We start from the raw sequence: 26,499 nt of genomic DNA, 5'->3' as shown, positions 1-26,499 counted from the left end.
TATCTTACCACACATAGAGCAGCTTAGTCCATGTCTAAAGATATTGAAGATTCAGTCTTGCTTTGCAGAATCCAGTCATTTTTAAATGTGTTTATTTCCTCTGTCTCCCTGACAAAGGACTTAAGACAGATATTTTGATATTCACAATCTCTCCTCTTTACATATCATCCAGACACCACCCCATCATATATTTCTATTTCTTATAAAGAAATCCATTATCCAAAACATTCACAGTAATATTTTTAATTTTATCAATAAAAAATAACAGTACAAACAAGATAAGTAACTCACATTCACAAGAGAATTGCAAAGATAGTTTTGAAACAACAACTTGATAGTTGCACAATCTTGTACAAAACCAAGAGAGCTCTTATTTGTAAATCAATAGCAAAATACCTCGAGGTATGCTTGGTACACCAGCTCTCTGGAAAGAAAAACAGAGTCCTGGCTGGTAGCATTTGTAAATTTCTGTGGGGACAACCAATGGACGATTTTGTTTAAGTTGTTTCACCAAAGGAATATTTACATATGAGTCTCTAAGCCCTGACTCATACATGCACCACTCTATACAAATATCTGTGCTCTGATTCTTCCTCTTACTACACAAAGGGGCCTGAGAGGAACCGCTTGCCTCCTGGGGCAGAAAATGGATGGGACAGCATCTTTATAACAGCGACACAGCTGGAAAGAGAGAACGTGGATAACACCAATCCCCTCCTTTAGGAGAGACTGAGTTTGAAACATCACCTTTTCTTGAGTGAAGTGAAGAATCCAACAGCATTAGCGTTTCCCCTGAAAAGACCACGACTGTGGTAAACATTATAAACACAAAGCTCTTCAAAATCGTCACCCATGGCAACCATCATTATCCCCACAACATGGTGGCCTTCAGGTCGAGTGGTCCACAGACCGGTACTTCAAGATGGAGACGGAATCCAGTTCTTTAACTTTTTCTGCTTCTTCATAAGAGGCCACAAAGACTACAATGCTTTCCTTAGCATCAGTTCAATCTGGGAAAATTTTAATCTCCGAGCAATATCCAGGGAACTCTCACCGTGCTGAGAAAAGAAAGAAATGATAGTTATCTATCTCCAGTAAAGTCAGATGTCAGTGCAGAAGGTCTAGTAAACAATTTAGACTGTTTGACCCACAGGCTTCGCAAGGGCTTTAAATGTCATTCAGTTCTAGCAGTAATAGGGTAACTTAATTTCTTAAGGAGGACAATTACTTTTGCGGTTAACAACATCAGAGGCACTTAATTTACTTCAGCCCAACGCGGACGTTAGAAGGTTATGCTGCTGGAAGGACCTCAGACCACGGTCCACAGATCCTTACCTTATTCTTTATCGTGGGGTCTGCATGGGCTTCCAGGAGCAGAGGGATGAGAGTCTGGTTTTTCATTTCACAGGCGTAGTGCAGCGCCGTGCAGCCGTACTGAAACACAGGGGACCGACACTGCAGCTCATCCTTGCACATCATCGCGTGTGGCTTCTTTAGCAAGCACTGTCCACGTTCTGTAGTGTACAGCTAAGCAAAAAGTCTGCACACCAACTACGTGCAACTGTGTGATCAGTGCCGTTCCACACAGCTGTCCCCTGTGCTCGCTTTGTTGTAGCTTACACTGTGTATTGTACAAGAGTGGATCTCCTCTGTGGGTCTAATTTAAAACACCAACTCCTGGTCAAAAGAAATTTACAGCTGGGGTATTTGTGCCCCAAATTTTGCCTTTCAAGAAGTGGAAAAATAATATCCTTGCCTCTCAAGATTAACAGAATTAACTCTGGATTTTATTCCTCAGAAATTCTTCTAAGATCATAGGAAATAATGCTGCAATCACTTATTTTTACTAAGTGATAACATGATAAATACAGATCTGGCTCTGCATTTTTCCATGTGAAATGAAGAGTCTAATTACCTAAAAATAGAATATACTGCATTACTTGGAGTTGGAAAATGGATCTTAATATTCAGATAGTTTTTGAAAAATAGTGGGGGAAAAAGGGTGTCTGTGTGTGCATGCATGTGTCCCTGTGTGTGCACAGGAATTAATTCTCTATCTAGATATGGACATAGACATGGATAACTAGGAAAAACTCTAGAGAAATTTTGGTCTCAGGCAAAGTTTTAAACCTTTTGAATTTAAATAAAAAGACCAAGAAATACCTTCAACAAACCTTTTACTTAGTTTTTAAAAACATCTTACTTAATATATGTCAAGGTTATCTAAGGAAATGATGATGCAGTTCATCCAAATTAATCCAAAAATCATTGTAACAGTGTGATAAATAACTTGCCCACAGGCCCCATGACAATCCCAAGGCTAGCCTCAAAAGACCAAGAACGGGCGGTGGCCTGATTCCTGGGAATCCCAGCCTCTTCCCCAGGGTAGTTGGAAGGGTCCCACCTGTAGGCATGTGAAGCTAAAGAGCCCATAAGAACTGGCAACATCATGCCTAGCGGCCTTTTTCACTCCCTCCTCTTTGGAGACGGCCCGCACTCTGTCTATGGAGTGTGTGTCCACTTTTACTTTAACCTGAGCACCCAATTCCCACACCTCTTTCCTTGCCGTTCTCTTGCCTTACACTCTATGCAGTGTGTATCTCTCTAAATAAATCTACTTTTACTCAAAAAAAGAAAGAAAGAAAGAAAGGAAGGAAGGGAGGAAAGAAGGAAAAACGTACATTTCATAAACATATTCTCTTTTTAAAAACTTTTTTTATTGGAATGTGTTTGACTTGCAATGTTTCAGGTGTACAGCAAAATGATTCAGGTATACATGTACATACATAGTTATATTTTCTCTTCATATTCTTTTCCATTATATATTATTACAAGAAATTGAATATAGTTCCCTGTGCTCTATAGTAGGTCCTTGTTTTTTGTGTACTCTTTCTCACGCGGGCACGCGCGTGCACACACACACACACACACACACACAGAGCTACCTCCATTTAAACGATGATGTCTATATAACCAAAACTAAACTGATGTAAATAATTCATAGAAATAGGATGGGGACATTTGCTCTATCACAGAACAGTGGTAATGCACACACACACACACACATACAGGTACACAACAAATCAGGGATCACAGAATATTGGTTTTCTTAGAATCAAATTTCAACTTGTCTGCTTTTTCAATAAAGAACTGGGAATACGAATTTTCATTTCGCCAATATAAGCAAATAAAATTTCCCGCAATGAAATTCTTGATCCCTTTGTGATCATTCAAGAGAGGAAGATGGGTGCAAGGATGTGGGGTAAAAGGTGAAAACAAGACCTTATATTTATAAACAGGAAGAATTTAGCTGATGCTGCCCTGTTGCCACTGCTCTTACTGTCATGTGGATTTCTCGATGATCTTTGTCCTTATCTTTCCTTAGTTTACAGATGGGGACCTTGTCACCTGTGCATTGGGATCTTGGCAGCAGAAGCCGCTGTTAGCATTCATTGAGCACTTACTATGTGCCAGAGATTTTGCTCAGTGCTTTACATGAAGTGCCCTGTGAGTGCATGCTAGTGATATCCTCATTTTATAGATGAGGAACTGAGAGTCAAGTTTAAAATTCGCCAAAACTCACATAGGTATAAAGTAGCCTAAGTTCACACACAGGCCTTCTGACACCAGCTTAACTACTGAGGATGAAATTTTGTAATCAGAGCCTACATTTTTCTTAACTGCTCTCCAGTGGTGGAGAAGTTCTTTTTAAAATGTCCTATATTCATCTAATTTGAAAAGATACATGCACCCCAGTGTTCATAGCAGCACAATTTATAATAGCCAAGACATGGAAACAATGTAAATGTTCATCAACAGATGACTGGATAAAGAAGTTGTGATGTATATACATATACATATATATACACACACACACACATACAATGAATACTACTCAGCCATAAAAAAGAACAAAATAATGCCATTTGCTACAACATGAATGGACCTGGAGATTGTCATTCTAAGTGAAGTGAGCCAGAAAGAGGAAGAAAAATACCATATGATATCACTCTTATGTGTCATCTTAAAAAAAGACACAAATGAACTTATTTACAAAACAGAAACAGACTCACAGACATAGAGAACAAACTCACAGTTACCAGATGGAAGAGAGCTGGGAAGGGATAAATTGGAAGTTCAAGATTTACAGATACTATTATATATAAAATCAATAAATGACAAGTTTATACTGTATAACACCAGGAACTATATGCAATATCTCATAGTAACCTATAATGAAAAAGAATATGAAACGAATATATGTATGTATATGCATGACTGAACTATTATGCTGCACACCAGAAATTGACACAACATTGTAAACTGACTATACTTCAATAATTAATTAAGATGTTATATATTCCATAAAGATGTTATTCTTATGAGTTTAGTGGCAGTATATAAACATTCTTGAGGTCACCTGACCAGCAGTGGAAAGAAAGAAAGGGAGGGAGGGAGGGAGGAAAGAAGGAAGGAGAAAGTGAAGCACAAGTGTCTTGGAAAACAAAGCTAGCAACTTCATACATCACAAGTATGATACTTTTGAATGTCATTTCAAAAGATTAAAAATAAAAACTTACACAGTCTGCAGCGTTAACTTCGGCACCAGCATTAAGCAGCATTCGTACAAGAACCTCATTCTGCTTTGTCTTTGACACCTGTTCCAACCAGCAAGCACAAGCACAGGAGAGGTTTATTTACAAACACTGTCTCCACCTATGCCTGGACTATTCTAATCAGTGGGTTTCTTTTTCATCCCAACACCCCTATGCGTCTGTGCATCTTTCTTAAACTCTGCCCCATGTCCTCACCACCCTCAAGTATCGATTAGATGAAGCTATGGTTGTCAGAATGTGGACCTGGGGTAGCAGCGTCAGCACCTGGGAACTTAGAAATGCAAAACCTGGGCCCCACCCTAGACCCGTCAAATTCTACTGAGGATGGGGTCCAGTGACCTGTTTTTCCCTCTATAACATCCCACTGCTTCGGGGGCAAAAGCAAAGTCTTCAGCCTGGCCAACAAGGCCCCATGTATTTCAGCCTCCACTTACAGCCCCACCCCCAGCTCACCGTGCTCCAGCCACACTGGTCTTTGTTAGTCTTTCATTCCCACCAGCCTCCCTCCTGCCATAGAAGAGTTAAACTGAATGTTTCTTCTCTCTAGAAGCCTCTTTTCTCTCTTCTCTGCCTGGTAAATTCATCTTTAATAGCTCATTCAAAGCCCCTCTTCCTCCAGGAGCCTTCCCGATCTACCTGGCCAGGCGAAATCCCTGTTCTGGGCTCTCCCAACCCTGAGCACCTCTCTGTACCACCTACCTCGTGGTAATTTCACATGTGTTTCTGTCATTATTTGATTAATGACTCATTTTCACCACCCTCTAAGTCTCACGAGGACACGGACTACACCTGTTTTGTTCATCATTGTATCCCTAACACAGTGTATGGCACATAGTAGGTCTAAAATAAATATGTGTTGAATGATTGAACAAGTGAGTGGAATTAACTAGGCTCCGCAGAAGTCCATTTTTCCTGCCTCGTCCCTGAGATTCTGACCATAGGACACTTGAGCTTCCCCTCCACCACCCCATTGTTGAGGGAGCACAGCTGTCCCTGCTCAGGTAGGCATGTCCTGGGGTTCAGCCCCTTTACCATTTAGGAAGCTCCACTCAGTTGTCTTCTCTCTTTGTGTTTCCTCCTGTGACAACGTCTAAACCTCCTTTCTCCCTATCCTCCTCTGATATAACACAATCCTTTCTGGTCCCTTCCCCTCTCATGTCACTTATCCCTTGCGTGTCACAAACTGACAATTTCAGGCCCCCTGAATAAATAGGATACATGTGCAATCAGAGTTGAGTTACTCATTACAATGAGCATTTTTGCCTAGGTCTCGAGCTTTAAACACTGGACTTAGAGACCAAGGCTGTGTGTCAACAAATTCTGAATCAGCTTTGCTAATCACAGTTGTAATTTTCTTCTTCATAATCTCTAAAAAGGTTTGGAAATGAACAACAGAACTCCCTACCCCAAAACTACAAATATTCAAATGCTCTGTACTAAAACAAGAGTATTTAAAGAACTTTTTCAAGGGTATAAACAGATTATGTGTTTATCAATAAATTATAATTTTTCTCTCCTAAATCCAAGCATCAAAATCAATGTTATCATACTTAATTATCGTTCTTCAACGTCTATAACATTTAATTACCTGAGGAGATAATAACATTACTTACTGGCAGACTGTTCTGAAGCTTATATGAACAGGTATAACTAACACCCACGACCTATTAGCAACAGCGAGAAGGGTCATTTAACTGGAGGAAATTACACATCTGTTGAGTCATCTCTCAGAGGCGGAACTGACCACGAGAGGAGCCAGATGGGAAAAAGGGAATGAGTCACTGCAAACCTGTCACTCTATTTGAAAAAACAAAAACAACTTAAGCTTCGTCTTCTACTAATATGACTAATATGCATTCCTATACCACTGATATCTTTCTGTATGTAAGCAAATGACTGCATGTCAAAGATTCCTTTAAGCATGAATAAATCTACCCAGGTGAAAGGTGGGCTTCAAATTCTCTACAAAGATCTCCCATGTTTGCCAGCTTCTGGATGCAAAGTTCCTGAGATCTGTTTTTTTCACTTACACTAGGGTGGGTCCTTAAAAATCAGAAACTTAGAAAGATATGTACAAAACTTAAAGTCTTTTTACAAAAAAAAGGAAGAGAGAGAGAGAGAAAAGAAACAGTATGAAAGGGATTTTTTAAAATTATTTTATTTTATTTTATTTTAATGGAGGTACTGGGGACTGAACCCAGGACCTTGTCCATGCTAAGCCTGCACTCTGCCACTGAGCCATCACCATCCCTGATTTTTTAAGAATATTTTTTAATATTCAGGATTTTTTGCTTTTCCTTCAGATGATTCTTAATATAGGTAAATTTATTTTTCTAAATAAAACGTTGCACAGATTATTTTACCACTAATTAATTTATCTTTCTTCTTTACTTCAATCACAGCATTGCCTGTGTGTTGGCAATGTCATTTACAGACTACAAACCCAGAGCTTATTTTACTGTTTCTTTGCATCTCACCAACTTGGCAAAACTTACTGAGTCATGCTGTGATCTCCTACCCATTTACCTTTTGCTTTCGCCAGTGTTGTACTCACCATGAGGAAATAGCCAATAAGCAGGACAGGCATTAAGAGGATAATGAGTAGATAATCAAAGAAGGTAAATCTTTTCTTCACGGCATAATGCAAGCAGGTTCTCTGCTTCTGAAAATTAAGAAAAGGACTTTTATCAATAAAATATGACACTTCAAATTGCATATTTTTGGATTACCATATCAAAAATTTATTCGGTGCTTTTTCTTCTTGTGGTCCCCACGGCACCTCTTTCTGTGGAGTATGTCGAATTAATAAACCCAAATTTCCATTGACCAGGGCATTGAACCCAGAAAAGTCTAAAGAAAAAGTTGGCACAGAAAGACAACAGGTGAAATGTACATTTTACAAATCATCAAAAGATGGATTCTCAAACTCATCTTAGTTTGGGGGAAAAAACACATTGGGATAAAAACAGAGGACTGAATTCAGTATGAAAAGCTATAGTTACTCTTTAATCATCTATGGTTAAATTCATAACCATAATTATTCATTTTGTAGTTTGTTTATGGGAAAATTTAACCACATGACAATTTTTCCATGTTCCTACATGCACACAGGCAGTGCCGGAAGAATGGAAATGACTCAATTTAATTCTTTAAATATGTGAATTATTTATCAGGTGATAGAATTAACGCTTTTAGGAATTGTGGGGCTTATAAAGCCTCAGGGCCTCATAATCAAACAGCAGTAGACAGGAAGTTGCACAAATAAGTATGATACAAAAGAGGCCATGGTGAGTGGAATGCGAGGAGAGGGGGAGAGTCAGAGAGAACAGAGAACATTTCCACTGTTCTTAAATAAGAGTATTTTTGTTTTTCTAATACCAAGGTATATATGCTCTCTGTAAAAATTCTGTAAGCCGACAGGAGTATAATGATAGAATTTAAAATCACCCATATCAAACAGCCCAGGGTTAATTATTGCTATTTTGCTTATTTTCATCCAGTCATGCATATATGTGGAATTTTAAAATATAGGGTCATACTACATGCAAAATGTCATACTACACATGCAAAATCATATCTGCTTTCTTTAAGTTAATATTTAGAATATGTGCATTTTCTGATGCCATTTAATATTTTTAAATATGTAACTAATGGCTGCATGGCTTATCATTGAATGGAGTTATTCTGATTTATTTAGCCATACCCTACCTGTTGAACATTTCAAGTTTTTAACTTTTCATTTTCATAAATAACACTGCTTGAACATCCTCATTCACAAAGCTTTGTCAACATTTCTAAATTTGTCCTTAGCATCAGTTTTGAAAATTATAATTCCTGGCATAAAAGGCATTAATGCTTTCCCTATTGTGATGCTAATTTGTCCAGTAAAATAATAATGATTCAGACTTCCTTCCTGTGAAGGCCTGGTGGGGAGGCAGGGAGAAGGAGAGTGTAGCTTGTGTGCCTAGCATGCAAGAGGTTCTGGGTTTAATCCCTAGTTCCTAAGTCCCTTCATTTAAATAAATAAATATCTAATTACCTCCCCAAAATATAAATAATTTTTTAAAATAATAAAATAAAATAAGTTTCCTTCCTGATCAACACTTGATTTTCTGTTTTAATCCTGGTCAATTTGACAGACCAAAAAACAGACAAACAAACAAAATAAAACAAAGGTATCTTTATATTTTAATTTAATTTGGTTTCCATGAAATCCATCCTCTATTTGGCACATGCATCTGTACCAGTAATGGAGCTTTCTGTTTGTTTTTAAGGTCTTGATTTCTTTAGTGCTTTGGAAGATGACTCATAGATTTAAGAAATGAAAAGGTACGGTTCAAGTTATTAATGTGCAAAAATTAGTATTTGGGAAAAATGGAGACGATTAAACATTTTAAAACCTTTAAAACTATTTTAAAAATAGAAAATCGCAAATCCAATGCTGCTTTTGATAAAATCTCTACTAAAGTATCCGCTAAAGTCCTGTCCTTACTTCCATGAGCAGGCTGGCTCAGATTGTCTGCAAAACGGAGACAAGAGTGCCTCGTCAACCCCATCCCTGTGTTCACAGACGTCTCCCTCCCTCAGCTTCCTAGTGCCCAGTCTCCAGAGAGGGTGTGAATGCAGAGACCTCTGTCTTTGCCACCCCCTCCCACCACAGCACCACCCACCTGGTTCCTCAGCTGTGTGCTGGGGCAATCATGTCCCGCCACTAAGCTGTACATCAGTTAGAGTCAGCACTGCCATGATTTGCTTTTAAATCCCACGACACAAGAAATAGGAAGCACAAACAAAAAAGGCCAGAAGTGATCCATTTTCTGATGATACATTATTACTCCAACTGAGCTGCTCTCTAAGCTGATCTGGAAGGGGCAAGTGGGACCTACAGGCTGTCTTTCCTCATTGAACGTACTTGAGTGCGTACAGGGTGTTCATAGCCATCACAAAAAGTGACTTTTTATATTTGCTCAGTGTACTTCAGATGTTGCCTTTACTGTGATACAGACTCTAGATTTCTGGGCAGGTTCTGAATGGATATTCTCAGCAGTACACAACGTGTCTCGCTCTTCCTTAATCCTCAAGACCCCAAGTCAGCTAATAATGCATCTTTAAGTATATCCTTTATGCCTTTCTGTCTGGCTTCATGAGCATATTTGTTCCTGGCAAATTACTCACTGAAATGCTTTCATTCTGTAAGCAAATTATAGGATTTTCTGGAGATCAGAACATTAACATAGTAGGTAAAAATCTAACTAATGAAATAACACCACCGGGTTAATACTTTTTTCCTAGGAAATCTTTCCCATTACTTCTGTAACAGTGAGGAAGAGAAACAGGAGGAGAGGAGGGGCAAGAAAAAGCACAGGGAGGAGGAGGAGGGAAAAAAGGAAGAAGCTCTATCCAGACAACTGAGTGAATCGTTCCTTTTTTAAAATTTTTTTCAGAAATACAAGGACATAACAACAAAACCCACAAAATATGCCTGCTCATTGAATTACGTTTTATTTTGCTTCTTAAACTGATAATATGGCCTCAATATATATCAGTCTCTCTAAAGTAAGGCAAAAAAAAAAAAAAAGTATTAGGAGCTGCAAACAATAAGAAAATTAAGAAGAATGAAATAATGCCATTTGCAGCAACATAGATGGATCTAGAGATCATCATACTCAGTGCAGTCAGTCAGACAAAGACAAATATATGATATCACTTGTATGTGGAAACTAAAAAATGATGCAAATGAACTTATTTACAAAACAGAAGGAGACTCAGACATAGAAAACGAACTTATGGTCACCAAAGGGGAAAGGGGGGAGGGATAAATTAGGAGTTTAGATACACACTACTATATATAAAATAAAAAACAAGGACCTACTATATAGCACAGGGAACGATGTTCATTACCTTGTAATAAAAAAGAATATATATATATATATACACACACACACACACACACATATATATACATGTATGACTGAATCACTATGCTGTACACTAGAAACACAGCATTGTAAATCAACTATACCTCAATGAAAAAGAAAAAACAAAGAGAAAATGACATTTGCTGCCTCCATTGCTGAGAGGAAAGAAGTACCCCGGTCACGGCCTCACCTGGTTTTTGAGATTCACATCAGCATTTCTTCTTAGGAGGAAGGAAATGATTCTCAGGTGCCCTCGCCTGCAAGCACAGATCAGGGGGGTGTCTCCGTTAAAGCCATCTTGAACATTGATACAGTTGCTGTCTTCCTTTATCCACCGCCACACTTGACCCAAGTCATTCTGATAGGCCGCCTGGCAGATGGGCTGCGGAGAGGAAAAGAAAAGCAGGTTTTGTTAAACCACACTAAGAAAAATCATCTAATACTTTATAATTCAGTGTTTCCAGTTTGTAATATACTGCTTTGTAGATGAGACATGGGATCTCAATTATGTCTAGCCTTAAGTCTAGAACAAGCAAAAGTCCACCAGGAACCTCTTACGATTTCCTAAGTTGCTTGGTAGACAAAAAAATTCATGGAATGGACAAATGAGTGAATAGATGGAAGCAATATCGTAGATTCGACTCAGTAAGGGAATTGTGCATTGGGTTCACAGATAGATGATGCCTGTCAGAAAAGCAGGTTTTTACTCAAGATAAAATCAGCATACCAGAGTTTAGGGCAACACTAGGAGACAGGAACAAAGATGTGTGGTCCCTTGTTCAAGGAACTCTGTACAGTGTACTTGGCACCTATTTTAGACAAATAACGTAACAGGTAATTAACTGCAATTAGATGCTTTTTTATTTTAGAAGGCACTATAAGGAGCTTCTCAAAGTACCATGGGAGTTTAACAGCAAGACCTGAGCAGACCTCATCTTGCCTGCCTTAACATCTCTGCTCTCCCACTGGACTTCTCTCCTTTTTTCAATATCCTGTGGTTAGTTTCTTCCATCTGGGCCTCAGCCCTTACTGCTCCCTCTACAAAAACAAAACAAAACAAACAAAACAAAACACTTTTTCACCTCTCTCTTCACCTAGCTAACTGCTAACTCATCCTTCGTATCATAACTTAATTTTCATTTTATCTGAGTCTTTCCTGACTCCAGCATTCCTTCAGAGCAACTGGTGCAACTATAACTCTTTTCTTAATTAATTATAATTGTGTGTTTCAGGCTAGTGTGAATCAGGAGGGGCTGAGACCACAGTGAGTGAGGGAAGGCACTGAAATTCAGGCTATAAATTCCATGTGGATAAAGACCACCTCATTCCATTCACCACCATATTTCCAGCTTATAACTCAGCACTGGGCACATAATGGGCAAACACTAAGTATTTTCAGATTTATTTTAATTAGACAGTGTAAAAAAAGTGCTTACAATGCCTATCACATGAATGATGCTCAACTTATGGAAGTTATTATTTCTGCTTATTAAGTATTAATTAAATTAATTAGCAATATTTGCCAGGAGATAAAGAAGTAGTGGTCAGAGAGGTTGTAGGAGAAACCAGAAAAAAGATATGGCCCAAATGCAAAGGAGGGAATTTATTTAAAACTTAGAAAGTTAAATTAAATTGTGATGTCTGATTTTTAATTAGACATCACATACAAACGATTTGTTACATGAGACATACAAGCCACTGAAAGGATTCTACGCTGTTATAAACTCAGTCTCCACCAGGGAGCAGCTCAGGGTCATAAAAGCACGGACATCAGACAAGTCGGCACAGCCAGAGGGAAAAAACAGTCCGTTACGCTACACAGATTTAGCTGTGTGAAAAAAACTGTTCCAGTTTTTTTAAATTTTGTTTTTCATTGAAGTGCAGGTGATTTACATGTTAGGTTCAGGTTTAAAGCAAAATGATTCAGTTATGCATATACATACCCATGTTTTCAGATTCTTTCCTATGACATATTATTACAAGATATTGAATATTGTTCCCTGTGCTATACAGTAGGTCCTGTTGTTATATATTTTATATATAATAATGTGTATCTATTAATCCCAAACTCCTAATTTATCCCTCCTTGCTTTTTCCCCTTTGGTAACCAGAGTTTGTTTTCTATGTCCAACACTGCTTTTATTTCCCCTTAATTTCAGCATACACCAGTGAAAATTTGCCACTGATCACTACAGCTTACAGACTAGCACTTGGGAACTGACGGGCTTCTGTGCAGAATTGAAAACAGGTGGCTATAGTGTTAATTTTTCTGCTAAAAAGCAAAGTATCTTCCTGACTCAGACATCATATACAAACTGTTCATTTTTCTTTTCTTAAAATTTTAAATTACAACATTAAAAAGACTGGAATTTGTCATGTAGTAATCTGGTTTTCCAGCTTCTCTTAAAAAAATTGAAAGACTTGACAACGCTGGGCCCGCATTCCCACAGGACGTCACGTACAGCTCCTGCTTGGGCTGCTCGAAGTCTTTACTGAGAGTTAACTATAAAGAGGGAAGGAAAAGGTGGGCAGTCTTCCTGCAAGAGTCCAAAGTGCCTTGGAGTGCCTTCTCAATCCCAGGTCCAGCCAAGGTTCTGCACATCGGGAGGCAAAGTGGTGACATCAAGTGGTTGTAAGTACGGGAGCTGGAGGCAAACTTCCTGGGTTCCAATCTCAACTTCGCCATGAGGCAGTTGTGTTATTTGGATATGCTGTTTAAACAATTTGTGTTCAGTGTCTTTCTCCATTTAAGATGCACATCCTCTTCATGAGGTTACAGGAAGGATTAAACGTGACCATATAGATGAAGCGCCCAGCTCGAGAACGACTCATAGTTCACCGATTCATGTAAGCTACCCTTACAGTTACTTATTAAGGAAAAAAAAAAAAAAAAGGAAGCCACTGAAGACTGGCAGAGGGGGTTATGGAAGGATAAATAATTACTGAAAGAGACTCACAGACATAGAAAACAAACTTACAGTTACCAGGGGGAAAGGAAGTGGGAAGGGATAAACTCGGAGTTCGAGATGTGCAAATATTAATTACTATACATATAATAGATTAAAAAAACAAACTTCTTCTGTATAGCACAGGGAACTATATTCAATACCTTGTAATAACCTATAATGAAAAAGAGTATGAAAACAAAAATATGTGTGCATATGTGTGAGTGGGACATTCTGCTGTACACCAGAAATGGACACGTTGTATCTGACTATACTTCAATTTAAAACAATAAACAAATAATTACTGAAAGAGAATGAATGATAGGATAGAGAACAAATGTGGAAGTATTACCTTGCCAAACAGAATGACAATGTGGTTCTGAGGCCAAAGCAAGGGAGGAAAGATAACTATTTGGGACAGAGAGAACTTTACATTAGCTGACTTTTTTTGGCCAGAAAGCCTGAGATTTGGATCTTCATCCTCTATGCTAATATGTATTTATCATAAGTAAACTGATAAGCATAGGTAACTCAGTAAACAGTAATTATATTTAAATATAATGGGAGTGTGCTAATGATGTAGAGGAGCAAAATTTGCCACCCAAAAATGTGTCTCTTTGGCATGAGGATTAATTTAGCCTGATTATTTTTAAGAAACTGAAGACTCAGAAAGTCTTTCTTTTTACCTCCCCCTTAGCTGCCTAAAGAATTGAGATAAAAGGGTCTTTTCTGGAACAGAGCTATCACCAGAGATGGCCACAAAGAACAGAGGGGAAACTCGGCAGAGCCTCGAGATCAGAGTCCACTCTGTGTCCCATTGTCTCTGCACGGCCCAGCAAACATTTAATTACCAAATATTTGCTTTTCCATCTTTATATGAAATGCCTTCCTTCCCTTTGAAGTCCCAAACCACTACCCCCAACATCCTCTTTGTCTTTAGCTGAAGATGGTATTTAAGGCGAGGGTTTCAGCCATGTTGTCAGTTTACTCCATTTTCCTGGGTCTTTTCTGTGTTTACATGGTACTGAATTTTTGTTTGATTTTCTCTGGTTAATCTGCCTCATGTCAGTTTAATTCATAGACCAGCCAGAAGAACCTAGAAGGGTAGAGGGAAATTTCTTCTTCCCCAGCAATGGCATAGGAGACTGGATTGAAACAGAGGTGGAAGAGGCTCTTGCGCCTGGTGGGGAAGGTCTGGGAGAGCTACAATGAAAAGTGCCACAGGAGACGAACAAAAATATGAAACCGCTTAAAGCATCAGGTGGAGGAAACACGATAAGGCGCTGCAGTGGCTGAGACTGCAATAGGAGTTCATGATGTTCTTCAGCAAACCTACCGTCAAGGGTGGAGACAGTCAAGGGGACAAAGAGCAAAGATTAGGAAACACGTGTCAGGCAAGGGGTGTGAAAGGAGAGTAGTTCACCGTGGGATTGGGGTTGACTGGGCAACGTATGTAAACCAAGTGGAGACTAAAGGACTTGATGGAAAGAGAGAGAGAAGCAGACAGAAACATGAAAAAGGATCAGTACTTGTGATCCAGTGGGAAATGCGACTGGCTAAGAAGTTATGATAGGAGCTAGAGGTAGCAAATTCTAAATGTCATGGTAGAACTTTGTCCAGGATGAGAAGTCATGAGTGGTCTTGCTGGGTGGCTGATTTGAACTAAAGACAGAGGCCAACAGAAGAGACAAAAGGCTTGTGGATACTGAGGTCACCGAGGATGACCTCAGAGAACAGAAAGAAAGGGAAGCTGTGCTTCAGTAATCAAGGAAGGTGGAAGTGATGCTGGAGGATGCTGGGCAGCAGTGAAAAGATAAAGGGACATAAGACTTCAAGGAAGAAACAGTCATGGGCATAAAGCAACAATGGTGAACAAGGAAGAAAATAGACTGAAGTGGAGACTAACATGAGACTTCAGTGAAGATGCAGAGGAAGACAGCGAGGAGATTGAAGAGAAGGAATGTTCACCAACAGCAAACACAAATCCACATGGATTAAACTGTGAATGATGCTCCCTAGGGCTGTGCTCTGCACAATCTGAAAAACTAAGGCACAAGATCAATCGAGCGCACAGGTGCACTCTTCTCTCCAGTCTCATCTATTACCCTCGTCTTTGCTCACGACAGTCTAGCTCTTTCTGGAGAATGCCATGTTCATTTCTTCTTTCTTTTAATTTTTTTTTATTAAAGTATAGTCAGTTTACAGTGTTGTGTTGATTCCTGGTGTACAGCATAGTGTTTCAGTCATACATAAACATATACACATATATTCCTTTTCATATTCTTTTTCATTATAAATTACTATAAGAAATTGAATATAGTTCCCTGTGCTGTACAGTAGGTCCTTGTTGTTTATCTATTTTATATATAGTAGTAAGTATCTGCAAATCTCTAACTCCCTGTTTATCCCTTCCCATTCCCTTCCCACTGTGGTAACCATAAGTTTATTTTCTATGTCTGTGAGACTGTTTCTGTTTTGTAAATAAGTTTGTTTGTGTCTTTTATTTTTTATTTTTGGAGGGGGGAAATTAGGTTTATTTATTCTTATTGGAGGTACTTTTTGCAGGGGGCAGGTAACTAGGTTTATTTATTTTTTTTAATGGAGGTACTGGGGATTGAACCCAGGACCTCTTGCATGCTAAGCCTGTGCTCTACCACTGAGCTATACCCTTCCCGCTTGTGTTTTCTTTTAGATTCCACATATGAGTGATATCATGTGGTATTTTTCTTTCTCTTTCTGGCTTAACTTCACTTAGAATGGCGATCTCCCCATGTTTATTTCTGTCTTCGGGGTCTTTGCACTGGCTCGTTAGCTATATGTCTGGCTTTCTTCTAGGTCAAATTGTGTATCAGCCCACATGTCACCTCTGAGAGGCCCGGTGTGGCTGGATTATAAGGAGTAGTAGCAGTGAAGGGGAAATCAAGGCAAGGCACACATTCATCTGTTTTCTATTCTTTCTCCAACAAAGTCTTCTTGAGAATGTGCTGTTGTCCTCACTGTCAGGAAACTAAAGGAGCCTCATTGCCACACTTCAGACCTGAGAAGCTCTGAGGTCAGTGATGAGGAGGACCAGGAGTGGGCGAGAAGGCCTTTGCCTCCAATCATGAGGAGCGAGGGCAGAGGAAGGCTGGGTTCTAGGTGCTGGACCTAGCCAATTGGAAGCCCTGAACTCTCCCTACTACCTCCGACCACCTGAGGTAAACGCAGGGCCGAAAGGAAGCAGTAGGGTCACTCTCATTGCCTCCCAGGCTCCCAGACTTCTGTCAAACAATGGCTGCCCAAGGGTGGGAGGACCGTGTTAAACTGACATTATTTAAAAATCACTGGAGCACGGTGATGGAAAAAAGCAAATCAACCTTTAGTCAGTTTTATTATTCTCTAAATTCTGACTGGACAATAAACTTCCTTATTACCTGCTCTTAGATGAACTGCTCTCACCGCTCAGTTATTCCAACACGCCCAGCTTCCCATGCCTCAGGCCCCCCACAGCACATCCCCTGTCTGCGACACTCTCCCCAAGCTTCTCAAGACTAGATCCGTATTCCTCAGACCTCAGCTCGAATGTCACTATCTCAGAGGAGCCTTTCAGGTCAAATCTAAAGACATACATACTCCCCTCTTGTATACGCTCTCTTTATCCGGTAGCTGCCTTGATTCCTGTTTTCACTATTCATAATTATTTTAACTTGTATATTCATTTCACATAAGTAGCTCCAAGAGGTCAAGATCCCCTTTTATTTATTTATCACTGTATACCAGGAGCTAGCCTGTGCCTGGAATGTAGTATGTGATCAATAAAAGTTGTTGATTAAATAAAAGGATGAGTGAATGAATGAATAAATATTTACAAATGTTTAGTGCCAGTTTCTGTTCATAAACTGACACGATCATTTTCTTTTTGAAACGTGATTTAGTACCACGTTATCATTTGTCAAATCCTTAAAATGTACAAGGAAAGAATCAAGAAACCAATTGGGGTGGAAGCCCTTTGGTGCTCTTATTAAGTCTACACTGCCAAAATTTTGCTAGGGGTTCAAACATACAAACAACGTAGACAGAGCGAGCCGGTAAGATTGTGAGGGAGGCTTTTTTCTTCCAATTGCCTTTGCCTTTCCTTCTCCCTTGTTATGGAATGACACAATATTTAGTGCTGAACCCAGCCCAGCCCTCTTGTTTTACAGATATCAAAACTGTGGCCTGGAGAGGTTAAATGATTTCTCCTATCTGCCCCAAGTTCCTGGCCCAATGGGGACTGAATTCCAGGTTTTCTTCCAGTCCAAAAGCCTTCCCATTATTTACAGCTCTATTCCTGTCTCCCTGGAGCTCTCCTCAAGGGTGCCAGTTCTCCCATAAGCCCTGCTCAGCCTACACTGCTTTCTCCGGACGCTGAATATTTTAATACCATCCCTTCTTCTGTAAACCACGTGCTCTTCTCTACAGTAACATCTGCCTCTCTGAAAACAGGTCCATTCCCAAAGGAGTAATATTAAGAGTGTGTGTGTATATGTGTGTGTGTGTGTGTGTGTGTGTGTGCATCTCTGTTCATAGATAATCTTAACATTAGACCTTCCCAAGTTTTAAAGGGCTGCATCGTTTTAATACGATATTCCTCTTAGAGCCTGTTTCCCCAGCTGACAGGTCAGGAGTCTGAAGATTCTACAAGTCTCCTAGGCACAAATTCCTGAGCTCTTTTAAGTCCTTAAACATCTTCTTTCTAATTTTGGTAATTCTAATTCTAACTTTGCAGTGAAACACTTCTCTTCCGGTGGGAGTAGGATGTACTTCATCAGAACCTGGATCTAATTTATCCTATTCTTTTAACTAAGGGCAAAGGGCAATAGTGTATCCCAGTGGGGAAGAATATTGGCAGAAGGGCAGCGTGGTTCAGACTGACTTGCTCGTGGAGTGTGTGTGACATCTCTGCGGAGGAGCGGGGTGAAAGGAACGTAGCATGTCCATCAGGGACGTAAGCAGGATTTCCCTGAAGGTACAAACACAGGTCTGTAGCCAGCAAGCACTTTTTAGCTGCCTAACTCTGGGCAAGTTACGGAAACTTTGCCTCAGTTTTTTTCATTTGTAAGATAAGGATAATGATGGTGTCTCTCTCATATAGTTATGGTGAGTATCACATGAGTTAACACACATAAAATGTTTAGAGCACAGCCAGGCATATAATAAGCCCTAACTGAATGTTTGTTTTTATTGTAAATGGTATGAACAAATACAAGCGACAAGGGTTCAAATGAATCAGCCCTGTTGAAAAGTCGGGCTTACATAGCTGATGGTGATTACCCCAAGCTAGGTTCTCTCCCTGAGTTCTAAGCACTTCTTCTACTGCAGACATGAGGTCCAACTCTGGGATGTTCCCTCATTCTCTCCTGTGTTCTTAAAAATATATTAGAAACAACCTAAATGTCCATTGATGGATGAATGGATAAAGAGGTGGTATATATTTATAATGGAGCATTATTCAGCCATAAAAAGAATGAAATTTTGCCATTTGCAACAATGCAGCTGGACCATAAGGGCATTATCCTGAGTGAAATAAGTCAGAAAAAGATAAATGCCATATGCTCTCACTTATATGTAGAATCTGAATAACAATAACAAGAAAAAAAAAACAAAGGAAAAATGAGCACAGGTTTAGAGAGAAGAGATGGTGGTTGCCTGGGGCAGGGGGCAGAGGGTGGGAGGTGTGCAAAGCGAGTGAAGAGAATCAAAAGGTATAAATTTCTCGGTATAAAATGAATAAGTCATTGGGATGTAATGCACAGCATGGGGACTATAGTTAATAATACTGTATTGCATGTTTGAAAGCAGCCAGGAGAGCAGATCTTGAAAGCTATCATCAAAAGATAACTATGTATGGTGACAGATGTTCACTGGGCTTATTGTGGTGACCGTTTTGCAATATATACAAATATTGACCCACTATTTTGTACACCTGAAACTAATATAATGTTATGTCAATTATACCTCAGTAAATATATATGTGCTCTCTCTATATAATGGCATAACTGTTAGCAATGCAAGGATCCAAAGGGTAGCAGAATATGCAACCCAAAATACACTTCTTAGCTTAACAATTATTTTGGTCTAAAGGCAATTGAGAAGAAAATGATAACAAGAACATTCTCTGACTTCCTCCTATTTAGCTAAACGCAGGACATAAATTCGTGAAGGTGTTCCCCTCCTCCCTCTCCTCCAGGAATGACAAAAGTTACCCTTGGCAGCCCAGAGAAGGGACCAAAGTAATCTACATAATAAAATTTACTAACTGGCCCTTATCTTCCATTAGCTCCCCTACATATTTGCCTTCCCACAATGTGCTGCCTTAGAAATCCAAAGTCCTTTTCCTTTGTCTTGCCACTCCTCTAAACATTTATTGCTCTTTTCGTTAAGATGCTGTAAGAGGGGAGGAGGGTAGAGTGTGGGCTTAGCATGCACAAGGTCCCAGGTTCAATACCCTGTACCTCCATTAAAAACAAATACAGAAAAATTTAAGAAAAATAAAGAGGTGCTATGAGAGCTCAAGTTCCAACTATACTTTTCGCTGGATACTACCCTGTATGTGCTCGACACATGTGTTAATATACTTCCATGAGTTTTTCTCTTGCTATCTTTCCACTGTCAGTCTAATTTACAATGAACCTAAGATGAATAAAGGGAAAAGGAATTTTTTTCCTCCCCTACAGCTCTAAGGAAAAATGATAAAATTTATGTCCCCAGTCTAGAGAAGCATGCCACACTCAAAGTGGGAAGTAGAACTTGATTGAAAATTTAAACAGAAAGAGATGCTTCAAGGCAGTGCCAGACCAGGAAGTCGGGCAGGACACTGGCTTTGGCTCTGTTCTTACTTAGTGGTTCATGTTCTTCATACCTGGGAAATGCCAGCGACTGATACAGGACAAATGAGAGACTGGTGCGTGACAGATGAGTAGGTTATGTTTACATATTTGAGACAATACTCCAGAGCTTCTTAACCTCTTTAAAATTATAGATAGGAGAGTCTCACAGAGGGTCCCACCACAGACCGTCTGCATCAGAATATCAGAGAGTGGGACTAAGCTTTTTTTTCCCAATCCATTCACATGTAACTCCCAAATGCAACTTAAGCTTTCTTCCAATCTAAAAGGACCCATCTGGGGGGTAGGGTATAGCTCAAGTGGTAGAGTGTGTGCCTAGTATGTATGAGGCCCTGGGTTCAATCCCCAGTACCTTCATTAAAGAAGTAATTAAATAGATAAATCTAATTACCTCCAACTCTCGCCAAAAAAAGAAAGGAAAAAAAAAATAAACTAAAAGAGCCCATCTTTCTTCAGCATTTTTTCATCCATTGCTGAAGTCACATTGTCCTAATCCTGGCCATTTATTAGCACAGTGTTAGTCCAGGTATCGAGAAGTTGATATATGGGGATACTGAGGATCTTTAAAACCTCTGGCAGCATCCAGAGTGTAGCTCTAGCATCCACTGCCCTGGGACACCATCAAATTCATCAGCTGAAAATGAGAAGTGTCTAAACCCAGCAACCAAACCAGAAAATCTCGCCACAGAGCTCACCACTCACACCAGGCAAGCAGAGCTCCTGGTTTCAGGGTGACTGGAGAGTAACGAGACAGCATCATAAACACACCCAGACTCTTCCATCCCCAAAACAGCATCTTCACTGCAGTTTTCACTCTGGGAGATCAAAGCCTCATGCCTTGCACAAACCTGCCTAGTCAAACTACTTTTTACGTATGCTCAGTGGTGGCTACTTTTACCTAAGAAAAAAGGAAGTTGATATCAAGAGAGATTTCTGCAGACTGAGAAATTATTTCCCATGCAGGTGGACAATCATCTTTTTTATGGAGGTGACTAAGACTTTCGAGGTGTTTACTGCTGATGCAAGCGTGAAGTGGACAAGTGAGCAGAGTCAAGTGGAAGGGCCTAGAGTCTTCCTCCACTTGGGACACTGAGTTGCCTGGCAACAATCATAGACTGTCTTTGATTCAATATGAATTATATCCTTTGAATGATTACCTCTGCGTTTCTAGGTAAGTGAGGGTTTTCTAAGGGTACGTGTATATGTGTGTGTTTGTGTTTGTTTTTAAATATCATAGCAAGTCCCACATTGCTTTGTCTTCCATATATCTGAAAAGTGAAACAGTCATCCCACTTCTGGGGATATTCTCATTGATATATTGTAATTATTGACTGGCTTATTGAATTATAATTCAACACGACTTACCTTGCCTTAATTCAACTACTTGCCAAATCAACACCCCAACAACAAACAATTATACTGTTCATGCAGAGACTATTTGAAGTAATTATTCCCAGGGCCTAGATGACAGTCTGGCTTCTCACAGCGTGGTCCTAGACAGATGGCTTCTCCAGGAGATGATATGCATAATCTTAGACCCTGCCCAGATTACAGAATAATAAACTGCATTTGAAGAAAATCTTTGGGTGGTGATCTGTATGCACATTAAAATTTGAAAAGCACTAGCCTGGAGCAGTGTTTCTGTCTCATGGGTAGCAAGCTGATCACCTACATCAGAATCACCTCTAAAAACCAGGTTTTTGGACCCTACCCAGACTGAGTGAAACTGACTTTCTGGAGTGGGGGCCCTTGAAACTGCATTTTTAGTAAGTTCCTCTCCCTGGCACTTAGGCAATCCAAGGTTTAAGAAAAGCCAGAGCAGTGTTTTAGAACATAACATGTGTTGACATTTTCATATATGTGAGTTCTTCACCAGCCCAAAGTCACTGAGCAAAACATACCTAGAATTACAAGCTAATCAAAGAGCAAGTTGACTACAGGAAGGCGTACACACACACACACACACACACACACACACACCCTAGCATTAGACATAACTGCAAATACAGAGACATTGCCTTTAACATTAGAAGAACCACCCAAAGAGGTTCTGTTGAGCATCTGTAATGAAATGCAGACTGACCGGTTATTTGTGTTAAGGAGGAGAGGGAGTAAATAGTGAATAACAATGTCATTACATCTCTTGGACTCCTGTTTAAATACTACTCTCTTGCCTCCTTTGAAACATGATTAAAAATCCATTTGATTATAATAGGTTACTCTCAATACTGGAAAAAGCATTTCTGTTTCCATCAGCTGTGAAAAGAAAAAATTCAAACTATCAAAACCATATTCAGTTTTTATCCCTCTTCTGTACAGGGATGGTCTTTATTAGTAATTGCTAGAGGTGAATTTCTTTTCAAATATCAAGCTGAAAGATGTTACTCTGTACATGTGGTTCCATAAAAGAATCAGTCTATCTTTTGTCTGTTTAGAAAATCCAGTTGAGGACAATTTACACTTGTCCTCTGGAGATTTGACATCAGAAAACACAACTCCATTAACTCCATTTTCATGAACTTCATTCTTTGAGATCCAGTTACCCTCGCAAACATCTGAACATCACGACATATATGTGATATCTCTATCTGCTTACATCTAGCTGAAGTTCTGGGATTGCAAAATAATTTGCCTTCAAATATTAAAAATATCAAAAAGATTAACATGCAGGACTTTGTTTTGACTTAATATTCTTACAGAACGTTAGACGGAAGAAAAGGAGACATACTAACAGGGATAGGAAATTCCATTTGAAAGACATGAGCAATTTTTAACACCTTTGGAATCTTATTTCGAGAGCAGTTACATACCTCAGAGTATAGGATTCCCATGCTGGTCCTTCACAGACTTTTTCCACCTCAACAGCTTCTTGAATCGTCTCCAATTAACATCAAAATCCTTCCCAGCCGAGAGAAAGTTCGCTAGAAGCTCAGGTCGGTGGCAAGTCCTTTCTTTCCACACCTGGGAGTGCTCCTCCAGCAACCCAGACAGCCACGTACCTTCCAGAGAACCCAACCCAATGAAACAAGGGCATTAGTGTACTACGTAATGAATGACCCCAGCGGTGTATCATCTAATGTTACAGCCTGGAGGAACCGGTTTCTGAGTCATATCTACTCTGCCAGTGGTAACAAGAGGAAAGAAGGAAGCAAAGTTGAGGGGGAAGGAAAGGTCTCACATGGGCAGGAAGGACTTGGGGTTCAAAATGGAGTATTGTGTGTAGGACATTTCCTAACTGAAATCTGTTTTTCAGTGGCTACTGAGAAAGGCTAGATGCAACCAAACTCGCGTCTTAAAACCACGTATGTCTGCATAGGACTTGACCTTCGTGAAAAATCATCTTTAAAACTGTCACTATGGACTACTGCTATCTTTAAGCACAGATATGTTTGTTTACTATTCCTTAATGGTTTTGTTTGAATAAACTAATTAAAATAATAAATTAAGCTCAATTTATAAGCTATATTATTTTATGTGCATAAATGGGCTCATAATCATTTTCAAGGGCATCTTCGAGTAAAGTTTAAACAATTCAAATTGAAAAAGCTAAACTCTGAAGAATCAGTCCCATTTACATCCTAGTTAATTAAATTATCTTAAAGATTTATGCTATATTTATAGTATTACTATATTTGAATTTTCTTTATGAGCACTTCAATTCTTTTTTTTTTTTAATGGAGGTGCTGGGGATTGAACCCAGGACACTGTGCATGCTAAGCATGTGCTCTCCACTGAGCTATACCCTCCCCTCAGTGCTTCAGTTCTGAGCCTAATAAGTAATACTTTCCCAGCCAAACAGTCTTGTAAATCTAATAAACTAAACTTACTAATATAATAAACATTAAGTTGTCTTAAACATTCTAATACCATTTACAAATGTAGCCAAATTATTTTATAATATTCAATTTTAAAATCATGAGTCTAAAATCAGTTACTCTATTACACATTTTAAATGGATTACCAGGCCACTTGGTCAAAAACACGCTAATTTGTCAAATCTCTTAAACATTGTAAACATTTTATATACCAAATATAATACCAAATAGTCACACATTTTTTCTGAACTTAACACAATCACAGCAAAGAGCTAAACTTTTCCAGAATTAAAACACTCAAACATACCTGTGAAAGAAAGAATTCAACCAGCCAGAGCAAATTGTCCTCTGAACAGTTCAGGATCTTTGTGGCCAAGATGAGGGGGTAAGATCCAAGGTCTGAGCCTATATATATTCAGGGAAATTCTTCCTACTCTGCTGAGAAGCACAGTGAGCTATTCTTGTAACTGTTATAACAAGAATTAGATACTTTATTCTAGACTTGACTTTGGGGCCAACCTCCCAGGAGTTTTAAGAATTAGCTAATTCTCCTGTTGGAGACGGAAGTCTGCAATACATACTAAGGTTGCAGCTGACTTCCCCTTTGGTTTAGTTTGATTTTGCATTTCTTTATTCTGTAAGACATGTATATGTCTTTCCTACTGACTTAAACATTAATGGTATTTCCAATGGGTGCTTCATTCTCTTATGTAAATCTTGTAACCCCCTTTTAGCTTTCTCTGTAACCTCTTTTAACTAATTTGTGTGGACAGAATTTTCCTCTCTTACTACCTCTCTGCTGAGGTTGTCGCTAGCTTCTCCAAGCTCTTTGCTCCCTGACTGAACTTGAAAGCGTTCTGTAATTTCCAGCAGGACTAAAGCTCATCTACTTGGATTCTGCCTCGCTCCCTGGACTGCATCTTGAAGGTGTAAGGGTTCAGGACAAGCTTCCCATGGACCCCTCATGCTGAAGCACTGTCATAATGAGGTCTGAGAAACACATCATTTTTTAAAGAAGTGTTTAGGATTCACTCTCTAGCAAACTGAGTCCATAATTACAAAAATGGAAAAGAAAAAGAAGTTCTAGGAAATAACTCATATATACAAATGTCTTCTGTTAAGAAATAATGTTTCAGTCAGACACTGCAGGCTTAGAATTAAAGGAGCCCACTTGATACCAGTTGAGGATGTAGCCAGCCTCTGCTGACCAGCACCTAACAGCATGGAAGGAAAAATGAGGCTCCTTCAAGGTGTATCCTGAAGACGTGACCCCCTCCAAGAGAGGTTCAGGAGAACATACCTAGGGAGTTCTACTCTGAGATCTTGACTCACTAACAGTGTCTAATGGCTGGCACTGGAGGGACTTAATTAAAGGAGTGTCACGATCAGAATTTCATGTGTGTAATAAAGCCATCACTCTGGCCATTGTGTGGAGAGTGGAGTTGAGGCAGACAAGAGAGAAATCAGCAAGACCAGTTAGGAGGCTACTGCATGAAGTCAACCGAGAGATCGTGGTACCAAAGGCAGAAGAGCAGTAGCAGGGATGGAGAGAAAAGGAGGAACTCTGTAGGACAGAGGGTGCCCTGTCAGAGCAAACCAAAACTTACATAACTTCCATGTTCTTGTAAGTACTCTGCTTTACCAGAAACACAGTATTTCCAGCCAGCCAGTCCTCAAATACCAAGAATCTGTTCTGATATCCTTGTTCTAAATAAAGTCAGATAGGCAACCCCAGGCCAATCAATTTAAACCAGTTACATTTTCTTTATTCCCTGATTAAGCTGCTAGCCTAATGAAGAAGTCTCCAACCTCCTGACCAGTCACACCCTGTTTCTGCATTTCTGCTTCGAACAACCTATAAAACTCACTCTTGCCCAAACATCCCACTGTTTCCAGGACACGGTACTCCCCCAGTCCATGGGTTGTTTCTCCTTGAATAAAGGACTTCAAACTAAATTGTTTTATTTTTATCATTTGACTGTCACCGTCTCCTGGTGCTAAATACACTTCTTTATCTCTTGTTCTGTGATGTTGACACTAGCACCCTGTGAACTGCATTTCTTTTCTCCCCGCTGGCCTCCTGTTAGGTTCTCCCAATAGGGAGCACTCAAGAGGGACCACAAGGCTAAGGAGGAAGAAAGAGACCGGCTCATTCCTGTGTATTTGCTGATCCTATCAGCTTAAGCCCAGCAATAGCCTGTCATCCTAGAGACAGTAATTGGTCCAGCTTTGTTTCACAGTCCCTCTCATTACAACCAGTCTAATCATACTCTTCAGAGGTACCAGCACCAGCTGTCTCCCTCTCACAGCCCAATGGGATGAAATGCCTCCCCTGAGCC

At 39.6% G+C, this 26,499-nt stretch overlaps 1 protein-coding gene across 2 annotated transcripts; it reads right to left on the bottom strand.

Moving 5' to 3' along the window:
• Positions 1-223: 223 nt before the first annotated feature.
• On the bottom strand, positions 224-24,483 carry ANKRD22 (ankyrin repeat domain 22). 2 transcript variants are annotated; one of them, XM_014562024.2, is made up of 7 exons: positions 24,468-24,483; positions 23,156-23,344; positions 10,725-10,916; positions 7,171-7,278; positions 4,581-4,658; positions 1,336-1,434; positions 224-1,058 (listed from the first exon to the last, which is right to left on the bottom strand). In XM_014562024.2, the coding sequence occupies exons 2-7, from the start codon at positions 23,174-23,176 to the stop codon at positions 981-983; spliced, it is 576 nt and encodes a 191-aa protein (XP_014417510.1). In that variant the 5' UTR covers positions 23,177-23,344; positions 24,468-24,483; the 3' UTR covers positions 224-980. The 2 variants fall into 2 exon arrangements, with proteins under 2 accessions (XP_014417510.1, XP_006188050.1); XM_006187988.3 differs by lacking the exon at positions 24,468-24,483 and having other exon boundaries at positions 23,156-23,380.
• Positions 24,484-26,499: the final 2,016 nt, after the last annotated feature.

The sequence above is a fragment of the Camelus ferus genome, chromosome 11 (genome assembly GCF_009834535.1).
Source record: "Camelus ferus isolate YT-003-E chromosome 11, BCGSAC_Cfer_1.0, whole genome shotgun sequence".
Classification (NCBI taxonomy): Eukaryota; Metazoa; Chordata; class Mammalia; order Artiodactyla; family Camelidae; genus Camelus; species Camelus ferus.
Note: the sequence above shows the minus strand (reverse complement) of the source record. Positions and strands in the feature narration are given on the sequence as shown.